Source organism: Hemiscyllium ocellatum, chromosome 26 (genome assembly GCF_020745735.1).
Source record: "Hemiscyllium ocellatum isolate sHemOce1 chromosome 26, sHemOce1.pat.X.cur, whole genome shotgun sequence".
In the NCBI taxonomy this organism is placed as follows: Eukaryota; Metazoa; Chordata; class Chondrichthyes; order Orectolobiformes; family Hemiscylliidae; genus Hemiscyllium; species Hemiscyllium ocellatum.
This window is the reverse complement of record NC_083426.1, coordinates 8219821-8238704: the sequence shown is the minus strand read 5'-3', so window position 1 is coordinate 8238704 and position 18884 is coordinate 8219821. Positions and strand designations below refer to the sequence as shown.

The 18884-nt window shown below is 41.0% G+C and overlaps 1 protein-coding gene across 4 annotated transcripts in view; it reads left to right on the top strand.

Annotated features, from left to right (window-relative positions):
• Positions 1-4814: 4814 nt before the first annotated feature.
• Positions 4815-18884, top strand: part of tmcc2 (transmembrane and coiled-coil domain family 2) — a 166459-nt gene continuing 152389 nt past the window's right edge. The window contains exons 1-2 of one of the 4 annotated variants that reach the window (XM_060845316.1): positions 4815-4886; positions 5213-5386. In XM_060845316.1, the coding sequence (XP_060701299.1) occupies positions 5213-5386 (174 nt within the window). In that variant the 5' untranslated portion in view covers positions 4815-4886. Of the gene's footprint in view, positions 5094-5212; positions 5387-18884 lie in introns of all 4 variants that reach the window. The other 3 variants (XM_060845315.1, XM_060845314.1, XM_060845313.1) reach the window with 3 other exon arrangements.

The window sequence follows — 18884 nt, the reverse complement described above, 5'->3', positions numbered from 1 at the left end:
CAAGAGTGGTGTCCAAGTTGAACTGGAGAACTTCAAATTTACATCCTTCGACAAAAAAAGATAAGGATAACCCAGTAACTGCACAATCAGTTTGTTCAACCTTGGTGATGCAAAAGCTTACAGAAACAATAATTTGGTACAACATTAACAATGATGTGGACAGAGACAAGACAAAGAGCTTCAGCAACATGTTTCTCTTTTCAGCAGGATTCAAGTTGACAGGATCATTCAGTACGGAAGAGACTCTTTGGTCCATTGAGTCTATATGGCCAAAGCTACACTGAACCTACACTTGCCCCACTTTCCAGCACAAGGCACACTGCATTGAGCCTTTTGATACATCTTGATTAATTCAGGAAAATCAGCACAGATTTATAAAGGGAAAACCATATTTAACTAAGTTTTTCAGTGAGCTAAGGTAGAAGACTGATGAAAATAATGCAGTCAATGTGGTGTACATGGCATTCTAAAAGGCACCTGAGATAGTCCCATATATCAAACCTCTTAGGAAAGCTAGAAGTAATGAAATAGAAATGACAGTAACATCTTGGATACAAAATTGACTGAGGTCCAGGAAACAGAGTGGTTGTGAATGGTTTTGTTTTGGAATGGAGGAAACATTTTAATTATGTTTGCCAGAGATTGTATTCAGTGCTGTTACTTTTCTGATCCATCTTACTGGCTATACTGCTGTGCGTTGGACATCATCTCAAAATTTGCAGATGTTACAAATCATGGAAGTATTGTGAACTATGAGAATAGTGGTAAAATTCAGGAGGTCATAGACAGATTTATGGAATGGCAGGTACAAGATGAGATTTGATTCAGAAAAATATGAAGTGCTTTGATTTCATAGGAAGGATGAGGAGAGACCTCATAAATTAAAGCATACCATTCAATAGGGTGTTCAGAGGGACATGGGAATACATGTGCACAAATCATTAAAGTTGCCATAGCAGGTTGAAAAAATGATAATAAAGCATACAATATCCTGGGATTTCTAAATAAGATCAAAAAGTATAAAATCTTCGAGTCAAAAATGAGGTCTGCAGATGCTGGAGATCACAGCTGCAAATGTGTTGCTGGTCAAAGCACAGCAGGTGAGATGCTGCCTAACCTGCTGTGCTTTGACCAGCAACACATTTGCAGCAAAAAGTATAAAAACAAAGATGTTAGGGTAAAGCTATATGAAACATTGGTTTGACCTCAACTGGAGTATTGTGCCCTGACTTGGATAGCAGGATTTAAAAAAGAATGTGGGGGCATTAGAAAAGATGCACTGAAGGTTCTTCAAAATAGATCAGGTACAATGAACTTTAATTACATAGATAATTGTAGAAGCTGAGCTTGTTCTCTTCAGAGATTAGGAGGGTTGATTGAGGTCACAGATTCATAGAGCTGTACAACACAGAAACAGACCCTTCGGTGCAACCTGTATATGCCGACCAGATATCCCAACTCAATCTCGTCCCACCTGCCAGTACCCGGTCCATATCCCTTCAAACCCTTCCCATTCATATACCCATCCAAATGCCTTTTAAATGATGCAATTGTACTTGCCTTCACCACTTCCTCTGGCAGCTCATTCCATACACGCACCATGCTGTGTGTGGAAAAGTTGCCTCTTAGATCTCTCTTACATCTTTCCCCTCTCACCATAAACCTATGTCCTCTAGTTCTGGACTACCCCAGCCCAGGGAAAAGACTTTGTCGATTTATCCTCCCATGCCCCTCATGATTTTATAAACCTCTATAAAGGTCAACCCTCAGCCTCCGACGCTCCAGGGAAAACATCCCAGCCTGTTCAGCCTCTCCATATAGCTCAAATCCTCCAACACGAGCAACATCCTTGTAAATCTTTTCTGAACCCTTTCAAGTTTCACAACATCTTTCTGATAGGAAGGAGACCAGAACTGCATGCAATATTCCAACAGTGGCCTAACCAATGTCCTGTACAGCCGCAACATAACCTCCCAACTACTGTACTCAGTACTCTGACCAATAAAGGAAAGCATACCAAATGCCTTCTTTGCTATCCTGTGTACCTGTGACTCCACTTTCAAGGAGCTATGAATCTGCACTCCAAGGTGTCTTTGTTCAGCAACACTCCCTAGGACTTCGCCACTCACTGTATAAGTTCTGCTAAGATTTGCTTTCCCAAAATGCAACATCTCGCATTGTTCAAAAGTATGAGGTATCTGGACAGAGTGAACAGTGAGAAATTGTTCCCATTAACAGAAAGCCAACAATCAGAACCAACAACTTGATGATTGGCAGAGAACCAGAACAGGCACAAAAAGAAACCTTTTTTTCAACAGTGAGTGACTGGGATCACGATGCACTGAAATCTGGTGTAGACAGTTTCAATAGGGAATTTGATAATGATCAAAAGAGAAGAAATTTCCAGGGCTTGAGGGAATAAGGTGAGGGTGTGGAGCTCGTAGACTTACTAGTACTTAGTAGAGCCAGCACAGTCACAACGGGCCAAATGGCCTCTTTCTGTGCTCCAACGATTCCATGATTAGTACTTGAATATTGCTGAAAAGAGAAATGTGTTGCTGAAGCCCTTTGTCTTCAGAACAAACATAAAAATGCCAAATTTCCAATGATCCCAAGAATTTATGCCATAGGAGAAATGGGTGCTAATTGACAAGTTGACTTTGATTTTGATGTTGACATGCAGAACACAAAATGGATAGGTCCCTCATCTCTTCAGTAATTCAGAAAAGACACAGGCTTACATTGTGATTGTTTGAAATTTAGTATTCTTGAGTTTGTCCTGATGAGTGCAAGACCAGCATGTCTCTCTATTCAGCAATATTCAAATTCTGTATCTCAATGTGACTGTTTGAATGTAAAAGATCATCCGGTAGTATTTAAAGAGTGATCAGTTATTAAATTTTAATCAACATATCTCTTAAAATAGCTTATTAGTTATTGATTTCTTTGCTGTTGGTGGGGCTAGTGTGCAAATTGATGACTACAATTTGCCACTGCACAAGCAACTGCATTTGAAAAGTAATGAATTAGCTGTCAGAACTTTGAGGCATCCTGTGGATATGAAAGGTTCAATATACATCCAGATTTATTCCTTGACAAGGAAAAACATAATGAAAAAACAAAGATATTGCAGGCAAATATTGGTTCTCATTTATAACTTCCTCAATGAGTGTGTCATGTGAAATCTGTCCATGGCTATAATTTCCTTCAATCACTATATTCTCAGAGGCTAACCTCCTGTATATTCTGCATGGCATTTCTCACTTTGTGCAGAGATGTCAACTACTAACACATGCTGAATGAACTGTTTCTGTTTAGCATATACTTATTAAGCCATGAGACCAAAAGATGTGGGAGCAGAATTAGGCTATTTAGCCCAGAGTGTAATCCACCATTCAATGAGATCATCGCTGACCTGAATAATCCTTAACTCCGCTTTCCTGCCTATTCCCCAAAATCCTTGCTATTACTAATATAACATCAGTCTCATCCTTGAAAAATGTACCAATCCAGTTTCTATCGCCTCTGTAGTAAAGAATTCCACTATGCCTGCAAGGAAGAGAATCTTCATCCCCATTTAAATGAACGACACCTTACTCTGACATCATGTCCTCTGGTTCTAAACTCTCCCACAAGAGGAAACAATCTCTCAGCATCTATCCTATCAAATCCCCTACGAACCTGGTATGTTTCAACAAGGTTGCCTCTCATTCTTCTAAATTCCAATGAGTTCAAGCCCAACCTACTCAATGTCATCTCATAAGAAAATCCCTCCACGCTGTAGCTAGAATCAACCTGATCAACATTCTCTGGAATGCCTCCAATGCCAAGTATATCCCTCCTTCAATAAAGGGACCAAAACAGTTTGTAGTATTGCAGCTGTGGTCTGATAAGTGCTGTGTATAGTTTTAGCAAAACTGCTCTATTTTTATACTCCATTCCATTTGAGATAAAGGCCAGAATTTCCCTCACATCCTGTCTTTAAAAACTTCTGAAAATCTGTTATTTACTAAATGGGAGAGAGGCAGAACACATCACTTGTTGCCCATTTGATATGTAATATATGTGTGTGTGTGTGTTGTGGCTTTTTGTGTGTCTCCAATTTAAATCACTCCACCCCAGCTCAAAGACGGTGACTTAACTTGCCAGGCTTTCAGGTTATGACATTCCTTCCTCCCTCCTTCAACTTCTCTTTCATTGAAGCTTCTCAACCACCAGCTCGTCTTCACCTCCCACCGCCACAGAATTGTTACGGCTCATTCAACCCTTCATGACCGTGCTAGCCCTCTGATTGAGTAATTTGACAGGCTACCGCTCCCCCAGCGAAACTATTATCTGAAAAGGAAGATAATAATGCCATTGCCATTGATCAAGGTTTCGGACGAGCTACCCTTACATTGCCTCATCAGGCCCAGAGTCCACATTTTTGGTCATCTCTCTTCAGTGAAGCGTCTCGGGGCGTTCTGTGTTCAGGGTGCCACATCAATGCAAGTTATTATTTTATGCAAGACAGCATTACACGCCTGGTTAGTGCAGATGAGCTCCTGCGAAAAGGGAAGTTTCCTACCTCTCCATATCGACCGCTGCTTGGGGAGGGGGGGAAGGTAGTGAAAAAAAAACCTCAGTGCCTGCAACCTACCTTGAATGTGGTCCCACAAGCCCCGCCCACACCATCTCACGCATCTCCCGCTTCCGATTGGGTGGCGAGGTGTCAGTCATCATCGGCTGACGCTCCCGGTCAGTGGGTAGGTTTGGTTGTCGGCGCAGAGGGGGCGGGGCTTGGCTTAGTCCCGCCCCCGCCTGAGCCCGCGGACATGGCTGTTCCTCTCAGTCAGGCGGCGGTGCGTCGAAGGGGCTTGGGTGATGGCGGTTAAAAAAATAAGAATGTAAATATCTATTGGCGTTTATTTAAATCTACCGGATTTGTAAATCCATGAAGCAAAGTGTTGTGTATTTTACCCGCCGAGGTAATTTTCCTGCTGAAAATCGAAAGGCGGTGTCGCCATGAAAATTTGCCTCAAAGTCTTAATTTCGTCTTGTATTTGGGATGGAGGATTGAAATGGATGGGCGAGTACGTTTTTTTAAGTCACTGGTAATGTTTAATTCAGGGTTTTCTCTTTTGATTCGCGTTTTTTGTGGGAGTTTTACTGGGTGTACACAGCAAGATCCCACTTTTACCTCCCCTCCACCTCCTCCCTTTTATTTTCGCAGATGAAGCGGTGCAAGTCTGACGAGCTGCCCCTGGATGAGGAGCAGGGGCCGAGGCTGGGAGCTGGTGCTGATGCAGCGCTCAGGCAGCAAGGTGATGCTGTTCCAGCAGATGCAGCCTGCCCATCGCTGTCACTGCCTCCACCATCCCGCAACAACAGAACTCAAGACCTGAAGGTACAGCGAGCAAATAGGCTCTTCCTTTTTTTCTCTACTAACAACATAAGTTGATGAAAATCCTACCTCCTTCACTGGGTTCTCTGCCTTGTGCTCTCGTATGAGTCCAATGAATCTCCTGTAAGGCACCTTGGGGTATCTTGCTGTGTCCAAGGCGCTATATAAAAGCGGATTGCATTCAAACTTTTAGTTGTGTGGGATGTTTTGTCTTGCCTGATATTAGTGCTCACTACCTCTGCCTTGCTTTATCTAACCTATAGAAAAGCGGTTCTGAGGCTGATCAATAAGACTATCAGATGTAAGGGAAAGAGAAATCAAGAGTGTGTTTTGTCTGATTTCAAATTTAACCCAGCCTCTGAATAAGTTTTGTTGACCTCTGATATTCCACTGAGGTGGTTTGCAAACCACTGAATGACTCTTTATTTGTGATTTGTGCAGTCTAAATAATTATTAGTTTTTTTTAAATCTAGAGTTTTGGAATGGAAATATAAGGTTGAGTAATTGGGCACTGAGGAATTGTTGTTCCTGATCATGTAAACAACTGGGATCACAGGCGAATAGTCCTGCAAAAGGTGCAGTTCGTGCATAATTCAGTGTTGAAATTAAATTTCAATCATGCATGCTGAAAGTGGTTTCCTTTGATTGAGCCAAACTGAATCTGGTGATCTGTGCTGTTACTTTATTTCAGCTGGGCTATGATCTGTCTGGGTGGGGCTGTTGGCCACCGCCTCTGTGCCAACAGAGTGGAAAATCAGCCTGTCTTCATAACTATCCAGTAGATCCTGTTGGATAGTGGGTGTGGGTACATTAGTTCAGCACAATACTGTCTTCAACCAATTTGCACAGCCAGGAAGCCTGCAGTGACTTGCTGCCTTAGATCTCACATAAGGCAAAATAACTGAAGCTAGCTATTTAATTAGAGTCATGGCATAAGAAATAGCTTTCTAAAGATCAAAGTAACAAATCAAATCAATCAAGTCACCTTCAGTAATTTTAGTTTGTTCAATGTATCACAGATTCACTGTGTTTTTAAGTGAAATAAGTGGTTGACAGAGAGCTTAGAACCAGAATCCAGTCTTACACTTGTCGAAGTAAATTGGTCACGTTTCAATTTTACGATTCCTTGACATTGTTTGAAACTCTCAAATTTATAACTGTTTTGTTATTCACCAATGGCCATTCACTACACTCTCATTATTGCCCCCTTGTGCTCTCATTGTTGATTAATAGAAGCAAATACTGCGGTGTATTTTTATAAATAGAACCAAGTAAAGCATATGACATTGAGCAGAATGCTCTTATTTCCATGAGGAAGGAAGATTAATAACTCAATGATGTAGTAGAAACGAATAGCCTATCATTTTGGACCATGTTTTTAATTTACTATGAATAATAGATAACAGTATTGTATTGCTGTGTCCCAAACCTGAGCTCTTCCTGGAAGGAAAACAAAAATAAAACTCTTCATATTATTACTACTAGTGGCATCTAATGAACTATTTCAAATTAATTATACTAATTCTTTTCTCGTCCAAATTATTATCCGTCATGCATGGGGTAACTTTACCTCAATAACAGTTTGAAGTCTGTGTAGTAGCCTTTTCACTGTTGTTCTTGCATGTCATCTACTATAGTCTCCATGTGCTGTACATTTTATTTGTTTATGACAATAGAATTGAGATGTAATTCAGGGCCCCACATTTTGCACTTCGTTTGTCTCCCTCGACCTCTGACGTATTGCTCCTACCCCTGCGCTTTGATCGTTTATGGTGAAATTTATGGTGAATGAATCAGCATTTCTTGCATTATCAATATGATCAATCTCTAGGGAACATTTCCCAAGTTATTATAGTCCCAGACAGGAAATCCCAAATTGTCAAACTTTTGCAAGAGGTGCAATGAGTTGGTTTCACTTCTTGATTAACTTACCCATACGGTTGGTTGTAACAAAGTTAGGTAATAAAGGGTGCTTTTCTTTCATGCCAAATTAATTTATACATTTAAAGCCAGGTTTAACAGGTTTTCTTGAGTTTATGAATAAGTGAGTTTACTGCTTACTGAAAGCAAGAAGAATTAATGATGCGCATACATGGCGATTCAGAATATGTAGTGAGTCCAAAAAAAGACAAACATTCCAAGGATCAATCTCTGGGTTGATCGGTAAGGGCACAGTGGAAAATTGAAGCCTTGGGTGACATCAGTCCCACTAATGTGAGTAAATGAGTTGTTTGTTTCCTGATGTTTGTCTTTGCAGGTCAGTAAAGGCCTTAGTTTGGTTTCCTTTTGACTGCAGTTTCAGTTGCTTTCCTGCTTCACCAAGAGAGAAACTTGCTTTATATTTATCAACAGCACAAGGATGGGTGACAGGGTTTTTTTTAAAGCACAGCACCTGACTGTGTGCACTAGCATACACAGACCTTGCTGAAACTGGAGTTTGATCTTTACTTTTGTCCATTCATTAATGGTAAAAATATGAAAGCTTGGGACATCATCTATCTAAGAGAGATTTTGTTGAGGCAATTGTGTGTGGTTTGTCAGCCCATTCTTATCTCTGTAGGTTTAAGCGATTGTGGTCCAGTTTGATTTAACTTGCCTTTGTCTTTTGAGGGGTTATTGTTTTAAAGTTCGCTTGACACCTTGAAGTGTGACATTCCAGGGCTTCTCTCCAAATAGCTATTGAAATTACATCTACTGTTATTTTCTGGCTACATGTCCATTCTTTGAAAAATATATTTTGCAATTAAAAGTTGAATATATCCATAAATACTTCAGGATCCTGATCCTCCTTCATGATACCATAACTATAAATGGTCTACGACTTCTCTGTCATTGAACCAATCCACCTGTTATACAATGTTCAGTATTTTGTTTGAGGACAAATTGTTAACTTAGAGGAGGTGTAGTACGGCTGAGTAGAAGAACTTTGTTTAGCCCAGTAGTATTTCATATCCACTAATTGTGTTTTTTTTTAAAGTGAAGCTGCAGGTGCCAATTTTATGGCAACTATTTACTTTGAGTCTCAAATGTGAGAATTCTCCCTCTCCTGCAAAATTTCAGTCTGAAACTCCTTGTTACACAAAAGCATGCAAAATAGGGGCAGGAGCAGATCATATGGCCCTTCAAGCCTTCTCTGGAATTTAGTACAATAATGCTAGCTTTCAACTCCACCAGACAGAGAGCTGTAATTATAGACAGGAATTTCAGAGCTTTCCGAAATAAATTATATTCATAAATTTTTCTTTCAACCGCATTCTTGCACTCACTCTTAAAAAGAAGTGGTTGCTCTTCAAATAAGTGCCATTGGTGAATTTGTATGGTGTTTTGTTTTGCACCTGTTATTTCTCCCTCATTTCCTGTACTAATTCATTCTGATCCAATCTTTCTTCAACTCAGTCTAAACTCCATGATTTGAGAGGAATTTTGATTGTTTCTGTCTTCTGTGTAATTATTTTCTGACCATGATGCCAAACTGTGGCAAGCTTAAATGGAAACAAAATACCTGAAGCTCCCTCTTCTCCCATGAGAAATTAACATTACTAGTAGATTTCTTCATGGTCAGGTGAATAAAGGCACGTAGTCTGGTGTGACAGAAACATAGCTTCATGTCATGGTGGTTTTGAAGTCAGTACTGGGCTTTGGATAAAGTGGAAGAGAAAAGGAAAAATTAATGTGGGAGACATGTTCCTGTTTAACCTGCATCAGTGCTTTGGGCTTTGTGGTGTGAGGATATATAGTTTCAAGGGGCTCAGGCCTCATTTCCGGTCTGCTGATTTATCCCGTCTGAGTCATGGGACCAGTTAATTTATGTATTTAATCTCTCTATCCCAGATAATATTGTGCGGGGGGGGGGTTGGGTTTGGGTTTAGTGTTGGTGGTGGGAGGTAGTCAGCCTGGAATCCTCCTCCTCACCATCCAGCGAGCGTTGAAATATATTGTTGAACTTATTGTCATTGTTTGTGATGAATGATTTAGAGTCATAGCAATGTACAGCATGGAAACAGATCCTTCCATCCAACCCGTCCATGCTGATCAGATATCCCAAACCAATCTAGTCCCACCTGCCAGCACCCGGCCCATATCCCTCCAAACCCTTCCTATTCATATACCCATCCAAATGCCTCTTAAATGTTGCAATTGTACCAGCCTCCACCACATCCTCTGGCAGCTCATTCCATACATGTACCACCCTCTGTGTGAAAAAGTTGCCCCTTCGGTCTCTTTTATATCTTTCCCCTCTCACCCTAAACCGATGCCATCTAGTTCTGGACTCCCCAACCCCAGGGAAAAGTCTTTGTCTATTTATCCTATCTTTGCCCCTCATAATTTTGTAAACCTCTATAAGGTCACCCCTCAGACTCCAACGCTCCAGGGAAAACAGCCTCAGCCTGTTCAGCCTCTCCCTGTTGCTCAGATCCTCCAACCCTGGCAACATCCTTGTAAATCTTTTCTGAACCCTTTCAAATTTCACAACATCTTTCCGATTGGAAGGAGACCACAATTGCATGTAATATTCCAAAAGTGGCCTAACCAATGTCCTATACAGCCGCAACATGACCTCCCAACTCCTGGACTCAGTGCTCTGACCAATAAAGGAAAGCATATCGAACACCTTCTTCACGATCCTATTTACCTGCGACTCCACTTTCAAGGAGCTATGAACCTGCACTGCAAGGTCTCTTTGCTCAGCAAAACTTCCTAGGACCTTACCATTAAGTGTATAAGTCCTGCTAAGATTTGCTTTCCAAAAATGCAGTACCTTGCATTTATCTGAATTAAACTCCATTTGCCAGTTCTCAGCCTATTGGCCCATTTGGTTCAGATCCTGTTGTAATCTGAGGTAACCCTCTTCGTTGTCCACTATACCTCCAATTTTGGTGTCATCTGCAAACTTATTAACTGTACCTCTTATGCTCGCATCGAAATCATTTATGTAAATGACAAAAAGTAAAGGGCCCAACACTAATCTTTGTGGCACTCCACTGGTCTCAGGCCTCCAGTCTGAAAAAAACTGTCCACCACCACCTTTTGGGTCTTCTACCTTTGAGCCAGTTCTGTATCCAAATGGCTAGTTCTCCATGTATTCCATGAGATCTAACCTTGTTAATCAGTCTCCCATGGGGAACCTTGTCGAATGCCTTACTGAAGTCCATATAGATCACATCTACTGCTCTGCCCTCATCAATCTTCTTTGTTACTTCTTCAAAAAACTCAGTCAAGTTTGTAAGATATGATTTCCCACACACACAAAGCCATGTTGACTGTCCCGAATCAGTCCTTGCCTTTCCAAATGCATGTACATACTGTCCCTCAGGATTCCCTCCAACAACTTCCCACCACTGAGGTCAGGCTCACTGGTCTATAGTTCCTTGGCTTGTCCTTACCACCCTTCTTAAACAGTGGCACCACGTTTGCCAACCTCCAGTCTTCTGGCACCTCACCTGTGACTATCGATGTTACAAATATCTCAGCAAGAGACCCAGCAATCACTTCTCTAGCTTCCCACAGAGTTCTCAGTTACACCTTTTTAGATTAGACTTACAGTGTGGAAACAGGCCCTTCGGCCCAACAAGTCCACACCGACCCGTCGAAGCGAAACCCACCCATACCCCTACATTACCCCTTACCTAACACTACGGGCAATTTTAACATGGCCAATTCACCTGACCCGCACATCTTTGGACTGTGGGAGGAAACCGGAGCACCCGGAGGAAACCCACGCAGACACGGGGAGAACGTGCAAACTCCACACAGTCAGTCGCCTGAGTCGGGAATTGAACCCGGGTCTTCAGGCGCTGTGAGGCAGCAGTGCTAACCACTGTGCCACCGTGCCGCCCACACTGATTAGGTCCAGGGGATTTATCCACCTTTAACCAGTTCAAGGCATCCAGCACTTCCTCCTCTATAATCTGGACATTTTGCAAGATGTCTCCATCTATTTCCCTCCAGTCTATATCTTCCATAAACCTTTCCACAGTAAATATTGATGCAAAATATTCATTTCTTGGACTATGCAGTGCTGCTTAGGGAACAGAATGTAACTGTGAGATTGGTCTTGCACGAGGGGAAGGTAAGATGAAAGGAGCAAAAATGACAGTTGAACTGAAGTATAAACGAAAGAAATATAAATTAAAGTAAATATAATAAATACAGCGGAACTGCTTTGCCACATCCCTGAAACTGTGGCTCCTTTCTTAATTTAGTATGTCCAATTTATATCTGACCACTGAAAAGACTCTGTACTTGTGGACTGCAGAGCATGGGTCCCACAGTGTTTGCTTTGAGTTCTCAACCATGTTGCAGAAATGAGTGGTGTAGATGTGTTACTCTATTGATCAGATAATTGCAAACCCCTTAATCTGCAACACTTAACATGTTGCAAATTATTGAGAAAAGTGCAGTTATCCTTTTTGATCTTATTAAAATGTCTAAAAATGGCATGACTTGAAATGCAAATATTTGGAACCTGTCTTTCCATGTTTCTTGAAATGTAAGACATGGAAACTGTGAATTGATCAAAATCTTAATGCTTAGTTATTCCCTTGTAAAGTAGACTCATCGCTTCGAGCAGTGGACTCTGCCTCAGTAGAACCTTTGCTCAAAATTTATTTCATTAGTTTCTGTTTTGGCAAAGGAAAGCCTAGAATTTTCGTAGAAGAACAATGATTGAAACTGGCCAGATAAGTTAATAAAGTTTTCTAAAATTCTTATGTTCACAGAAATCGTAGGCTTTGGATGTTTTCAAGAATGCAGGTGGTGAAACTACTTAATTACCATGGTGACTATTGTGTGAGTCAAACAGCTAAAGATGCTTGCACAAACAGAAATTGCTGGAGAAACTCAACAGATCTGGTAGCATCTGTGAAGGGAAAGAAGAGTTAATGTTTGGGGTCCTTTTGGACGAGTCTGGTCTAAAGAAGGATTACTGTACCTGAACATCCACTCTGCTTTCTCTCCGCAGATGCTGTCAGAACTGCTGAGTTTCTCCGGCAATTTCTGTTGTTATTTCAGGTTTTCAGCATCTGCAGTTATTTATTGCTTTTAGCTACGTGCTTAGTCTTCAATCTAAGCAGGAACAGGGTCAAGACATTGTCTGTTGTTCTGAAATGGTGCATTTCAATTCCATTGTTCTAATACTTAACAGCCATTGCAGAGTCAAGCAAGATGATCAGATTGGCTGACTAATTTTTTTCTGCAGAGATAATGCAGTTAGTGGTCTGAACTCCACTATATGGGTGAAGAGGTACATTGGATCTCCAAGTAACGGTGCCTACTGCCTTTGAACTAAAAGCATAACTTGAGCGTTCAGCTCTGGTATTTTAGTAGTTAACACTATTTGGTACCATTGCTTGCACTATTCTGAATTTTTGGACAAAATTTGCTGGAGTAAAATCTAACATGTCTCTTTTTAATGAGCATAGAAATATAACTGAAGGATTCAGAAATAATAAATTGGTTATTTAGTTTGGTTTCATTGCAGAATATCTTAGAACAAACTGGTGTATTTGCAATTGCAGCAAACCTGAAATTGGGAATTTGATTGGCTTTTTAATCACTATGTAGAGCCTTTCATGGTATGAAATGACCCAAAGGAACATAGCAGGATTATAAAAAAAGTATGATGTCATAGAATGCATACAGTGGAGGAAGAGGCAATTTGAGAATTGAGTCTGCACAGACCCTCTGAATACTATCCTTCCCAGATTCAGTACCCACCCTAGGACACTGAAGTAAATTTACCATGGCTAGTCCACCTAATCTGTAGATCTTTGGACTGTTGGAGAAAACCAGAGCTCCTGGCAGAAACACATTGGGAGAACATTGCAACATCCACATAGTCATCAAAAACCGGCATCAAATCCAAGTCCCTGGCGCTATGAAACAGCTTGTCATAGTCGTATGATATAAGGAATATCTTAAAGAAGGAAAGTGAGGGAGTTGGGCTAAAAGGTGTAGAGAGTGTCTACTGGAACTTCAATATCTGGGCAGCTAATTAAATGTCCATAAATGGTGGAACAGTTGGAATTGGACATGACCTAGAGACCAGAATTTGAGGAGTGCAGCTTTCTTGGGGGATTGCGGAGTTGGAGGAAATTCTAGAGATTTTACTGATGGTATGGAGGGACTTCAAAATGAAGATGAAGATTTAAAAATCAAGATGTTGGATGTTGCTTGAATGGGGAGCCATTATGTTCAGTGATGAGAGGGACTCGCTGGGCGTTATAACACTGGCAACATAGATTTGCTTGAGCTCCAGTTTGGATTAGACAGAATGCATTGGACCAGCCAGGAATCTATCTGAATTGTTGAGTCTAGAGGTAACAAAGACAGGAGTGAGATAATGAACTGAAGTAGGGTCAAAGTCAAGTGATATTACAGAGGCAGACATGAGTAGGCTCGATAATGACATGGGTGAGATCAGTTGCTTATCTTGGAATCAAATGTTACATGTAAGTTGTCAGCACACCGGTTTAATCTCAGATGAGTGCCAGGGAACCAAGATTGGAGCAGGAACTGAAAAACAATGGTTTCCATTTTTGTAATATTTGTTGGAGGATATTTTTGCTTATTTGGTACTTTATGTTGAATAAACTGACTGATAATTTAGGAACAGTAATTGATTTAATATAGGCGGTGATGAAGCAGACCTCTGTGTTGTCAGCTTACATGTATACATTGGTGCTGTGCTGTTGGACAATATAACTTGGGAAATAGGAGAGGACCAAGAATTTGTTACCAGAGGTAACTGTGTTGGAAGTAAAAGAAATCCAATACAAGTCATTTGATTTGATCGATAAGAGTGGAATCAGGTGACAGCAGTCCCTTTCAATGAGATATCATTGGAGAGATGTTGGAGGAGGATAGTGTCGTGAAATGTGTCTCTGAAAAGGCTACTGAAGGAACGAGTAGGAAAAGTTTGTCTTTTCCATACTCTGATAGAATGTAATTTATGACCTTGAACGAATCTGTTTTGATACATATGAGTAGGTGTAGGACATTTAGCGTTTCAAGCCTGTTCCACCATTCAGTGAGATCATGGCTGATTTGTGGTCGATCTCCATTTACTTGCCTGTATCCCTTAACACTTGAATATTAAATCTGAGAGATTTTTTTTATTAACAGCTGATTCAGCATCCACTGCCATTTGTGGAAGAGTTCCATACCTATACAGTGGGTCCACACTATTCTTTACCTCTATTCCTCATTTAGTGTATAGTCCTTATTTAATTAGCAATCAATTTCTGTTAGTTATTCAGCTATTACATACTTAACACATTATTTTAGTGTGTTGCTGAAAATTAATTCATGCATTCTGAGGGAAAATAAATCTCCCATTTTCATTCCTTGACTTTTACAGATTTTTATGAAACGTATCTTAGAAATAGCAAGAACCCTGTGGTCTGACCAGATTTGGCAGTCTAAACCACTTATCCCCCATTTCCTTTCAAGTCTGCTTTCCTTGGACATGAAGGATTAGAGATGAGGGCTGCGTTGTAATGGAAGAACTAGCAAGATGAAGTGAGATTGTAAAACGCAGATGGGTGAATGTTGGTTGGTGAGTTTATATGGAGGAAGACATTTTAGGTTCAGAGGGTCGTGGGTGAAGCAAGAGAGCTGATAAGTTGTGATGGAGGTTTAAATTAAGGATAAGGAGCGTATTGGTGCAAGCAGTGAACGTATCATCATGGGTACTTCTTGCTGTTCTGGAGGAGATGGCAGAAAAAGAAGCTCTTAGAAGAGCAGTGAGAGAGATGGAACAAGGTGACAACTCAATGGGCAAGAATGTGCCAGAAGAATACGGTGTAGGACGTGGTGTAATATGGAGGTGAGTGCTGCATTACCACATCCGCCAGCTTGCCAAGACAAGTTGTGAAAGATGTCACCGAAGGGAAGCTTCATTATAAGTCAAAGTTCTATTCCCCTCAGCAAAGGTTATTTGCTCAACTCTCAGGCCTTACAGTAAATAAGAAATTGGTAGGAGCAATAGCTCTGGACAATGTCATGAATAAAAAATCCTCATTATTTTATTTTCAAGTTGATTTTTGCCATTCGTGATGAGGATGGGATTGGGAGGGATAGAGCTTCTGTTATTTATCAATATCTTGTGTCCCATTCTTCGCCATCCAAGTTGGTTGAACTGCTCGACCTAAAATACACATCATCTCTGCATGTTTCGGCAGCATCTGGAGAGAGAAAACAGAGAATGATGAAGGGCTTATGCTCGAAACGTCGAATTCTCTATTCCTGAGATGCTGCCTGGCCTGCTGTGCTTTGACCAGCAACACATTTTCAGCAGAGAACGTTTTTGAGTCCAGTGACTTGAAATGTTAACTCTGCTTTCTCCCCACAGATGCTGCCAGGCCTGCTGAGTTTCTCCAGCAATTTCTGTTTTTGTTTCAAATTCCCAGCAATTCACACCCCACCCCTTTCCGCCTTCTGCAAAGACCGTTCCCTCCGTGACTACCTGGTCAGGTCCACCCCCCCCCCCCCCCCCCCCCCCCCCCAACAACCCACCCTCCCATCCTGGCACTTTCCCCAGCCACTGCAGGAAATGTAAAACCTGTGCCCACACCTCCTCCCTCACCTCTATCCAAGGCCCTAAAGGAGCCTTCCACATCCATCAAAGTTTTACCTGCACATCGACTAATATCATTTATTGTATCCGTTGCTCCCGATACGGTCTCCTCTACACTGGGGAGACTGGGCGCCTTCTAGCAGAGCGCTTTAGGGAACGTCTCCGGGACACCCGCACCAATCAACCACACCGCCCCGTGGCCCAACATTTCAACTCCCCCTCCCACTCTGCCGAAGACATGGAGGTCCTGGGCCTCCTTCACCGCCGCTCCCTCACCACCAGATGCCTGGAGGAAGAACGCCTCATCTTCCGCCTCGGAACACTTCAACCCCAGGGCATCAATGTGGACTTCAACAGCTTCCTCATTTCCCCTTCCCCCACCTCATCCTAGTTTCAAACTTCCAGCTCAGCACTGTCCCCATGACTTGTCCGGACTTGTCCGACCTGCCTATCTCCTTTTCCATCTATCCACTCCACCCTCTTCTCCCTGACCTATCACCTTCATCTCCTCCCCACTCACCCATTGTACTCTATGCTACTCTCTCCCCACCCCCACCCTCCCCTAGCTTATCTCTCCATGCTTCAGGCTCACTGCCTTTATTCCTGATGAAGGGCTTTTGTCTGAAGCGTCGATTTTATTGCTCCTCAGATGCTGCCTGAACTGCTGTGCTCTTCCAGCACCACTAATCCAGAACCACAGTTCTTTGTTTTATTTTAATATGCTAAATTGTTTCTCATTTAGCCTGAGGGTTGACTAAACCAGTATATGTCCAGAATCTGTTTGATAATTCAGTTAATTTAGTTTGTGCATTAATTAATAGTTATTCTCCTGGGTGAGTGAGATATTGCTGGGTGATAGGACTTTTCTTCTTAGAAGGACAGAAGTACTCCCAGTATTTTTTTTCCACCTTCTGTTCGAGTTATATTTTCTGCAGCAAATGTGCCAGGCTGGTATACTGTAAAATATATCAGAGAAGGCAATTACTGAAGGCTAAATTTTATGTATTTCAATCATTGTTTTATCTTGCAGAACAGTGTTAATCAGTTTATTTTATCATAAACAATGGATTTGGTTCAGTGACCTTGTTTATATTATGCTAAAAGTGGTTATAAAGGAATTCTGAGTTGTTGAGATGGAATATATTTGTTCAACTTGTCATAACTATACTGCAGAAATGAATTTGGAAGCATTTCAGCACCTATTGTAATGGGGTATAATTGTTAGGAAACTGAGCTTGATGATCAAGGACATCTTGAGTGCGAACAGGAGTTGAGCCACCCAGTAGATAGACTAGCACCAAGTTGATGGTTTACCAGAGAAAGTCTTTTTTCTAATTATGTCAACTTTTGGCATTTTGTGACCGGGAGTGTTTTGCGAAAAAAAGTCAGAATAGACTGCACTCCAGTCATATGACTATTTAAGTTTATATAACAATAAAGCTCCAATGTAAAACATGCCTCAGAATTGTCCGGCAGGCAGTTAAATTCCTATTGTCATTAAAGTAGAAAATACTGAAAAGACTGCAGATCGGGCAGGATCTGTTTCAGGTGAAAGAATTAACATTTTAAGTTAAAGCTCTTTAAATCAGAACTGAAAATCCTCTTTGTTGTTCTGTATCTGCATACATGAGTAACTTTTCTTGATCTGCTTGCAATTTGATTCTTTTACTGGCATTCCCACTTACGAAGGGAAGTTATGACTGCTATTCTATGACCATGGATAAAGGCATCACTTTAGTATATTTGATATATTTCCGGAATTTCCCTCCATGTATTCTTTCCAAGCTTGAAGTTGCAGAAATTCAATGAAGTGTCCCACCAACTGTAATCCTGTTCGACACAGACCGGGTAATGGACCTGAAACCTCACCAGCTATACCATTTCAGGAGAAAATGATTTTATTTTGAAGAAATTCATCTTCACTTTGTGTAAACAAAGTTTGTAAGCTGGCACACACCCAGTACCGCTGTCAATAATTATAACAGCAGTTAATCAAAGCAGAGTCTATATTTTGAGACTAGATTGCTTTAATGAAAGTCTGAGTTCAATGCCAAACAAATTTTTGCGATAAATAACAGGATATATTTGTATCTTGTAAATATTCCCAAATACAGTTTACCTCTACCCAAATTACAGATGAGATTTTGACTGTAATCCAGTCATGTCTTGTATTTGTCTGCAATTATGCATTCATATCTGTGCTGATAAAATGCGCTCAAGACCCCAATCTAGTTGGAGCAATTGATTGATTGTACAAGTTCACAATCATTCAGAAGCACAGGAAAGATGTTAGCATTATATTTTTATGTCTGACATTTTAAGAAAAATATGTTCAGTGACAATAAATATGGATCTTATTCAATCTAACAAATAAAGCAGTTGGTTTCAGCACAGTAGGGTTGGGAAGCAAGCAACAAATGAACTGGCCTGGCGTTATTGCATGTGGTTACTCCTGTTGAAAAGTGTCCATGTATGGTGCTCAGTTGATGGCCTGATTGGACTTGGTCGATACACTATTCAACAACAGGGAGTACATCACAACTGAATAGATCATGACATTTGCTGTTACCTGCCTAAATGCTCATGTGGAAATGAACCATTTGAGCATGATACTCAGATGCTATTGTGGAACTCTGTGAGCAAAGTGTAGAAAGTTGTAGAAAGTGTGGCAAATTGTTTTTATATCCTCTCCTCTACCCCATACCATAAATTGTTCCAGGCTTACAACCTCCTTCAGTCAGGTTTTCCTTTCTGTGGGGCAGTATCTGTACCCCAGTTCTCCAAGTGATCAGTGCCAAAACAGCCTCAAACGTTGTATTGCAATAAATTGAATGCATTGCTACCAGTATCCCAGTATAATCCACTTCAGTAGAAAACAGACAAGGAAGAAAAATTGTTGACATCAGAATTTCAGAAAGTCTGTGT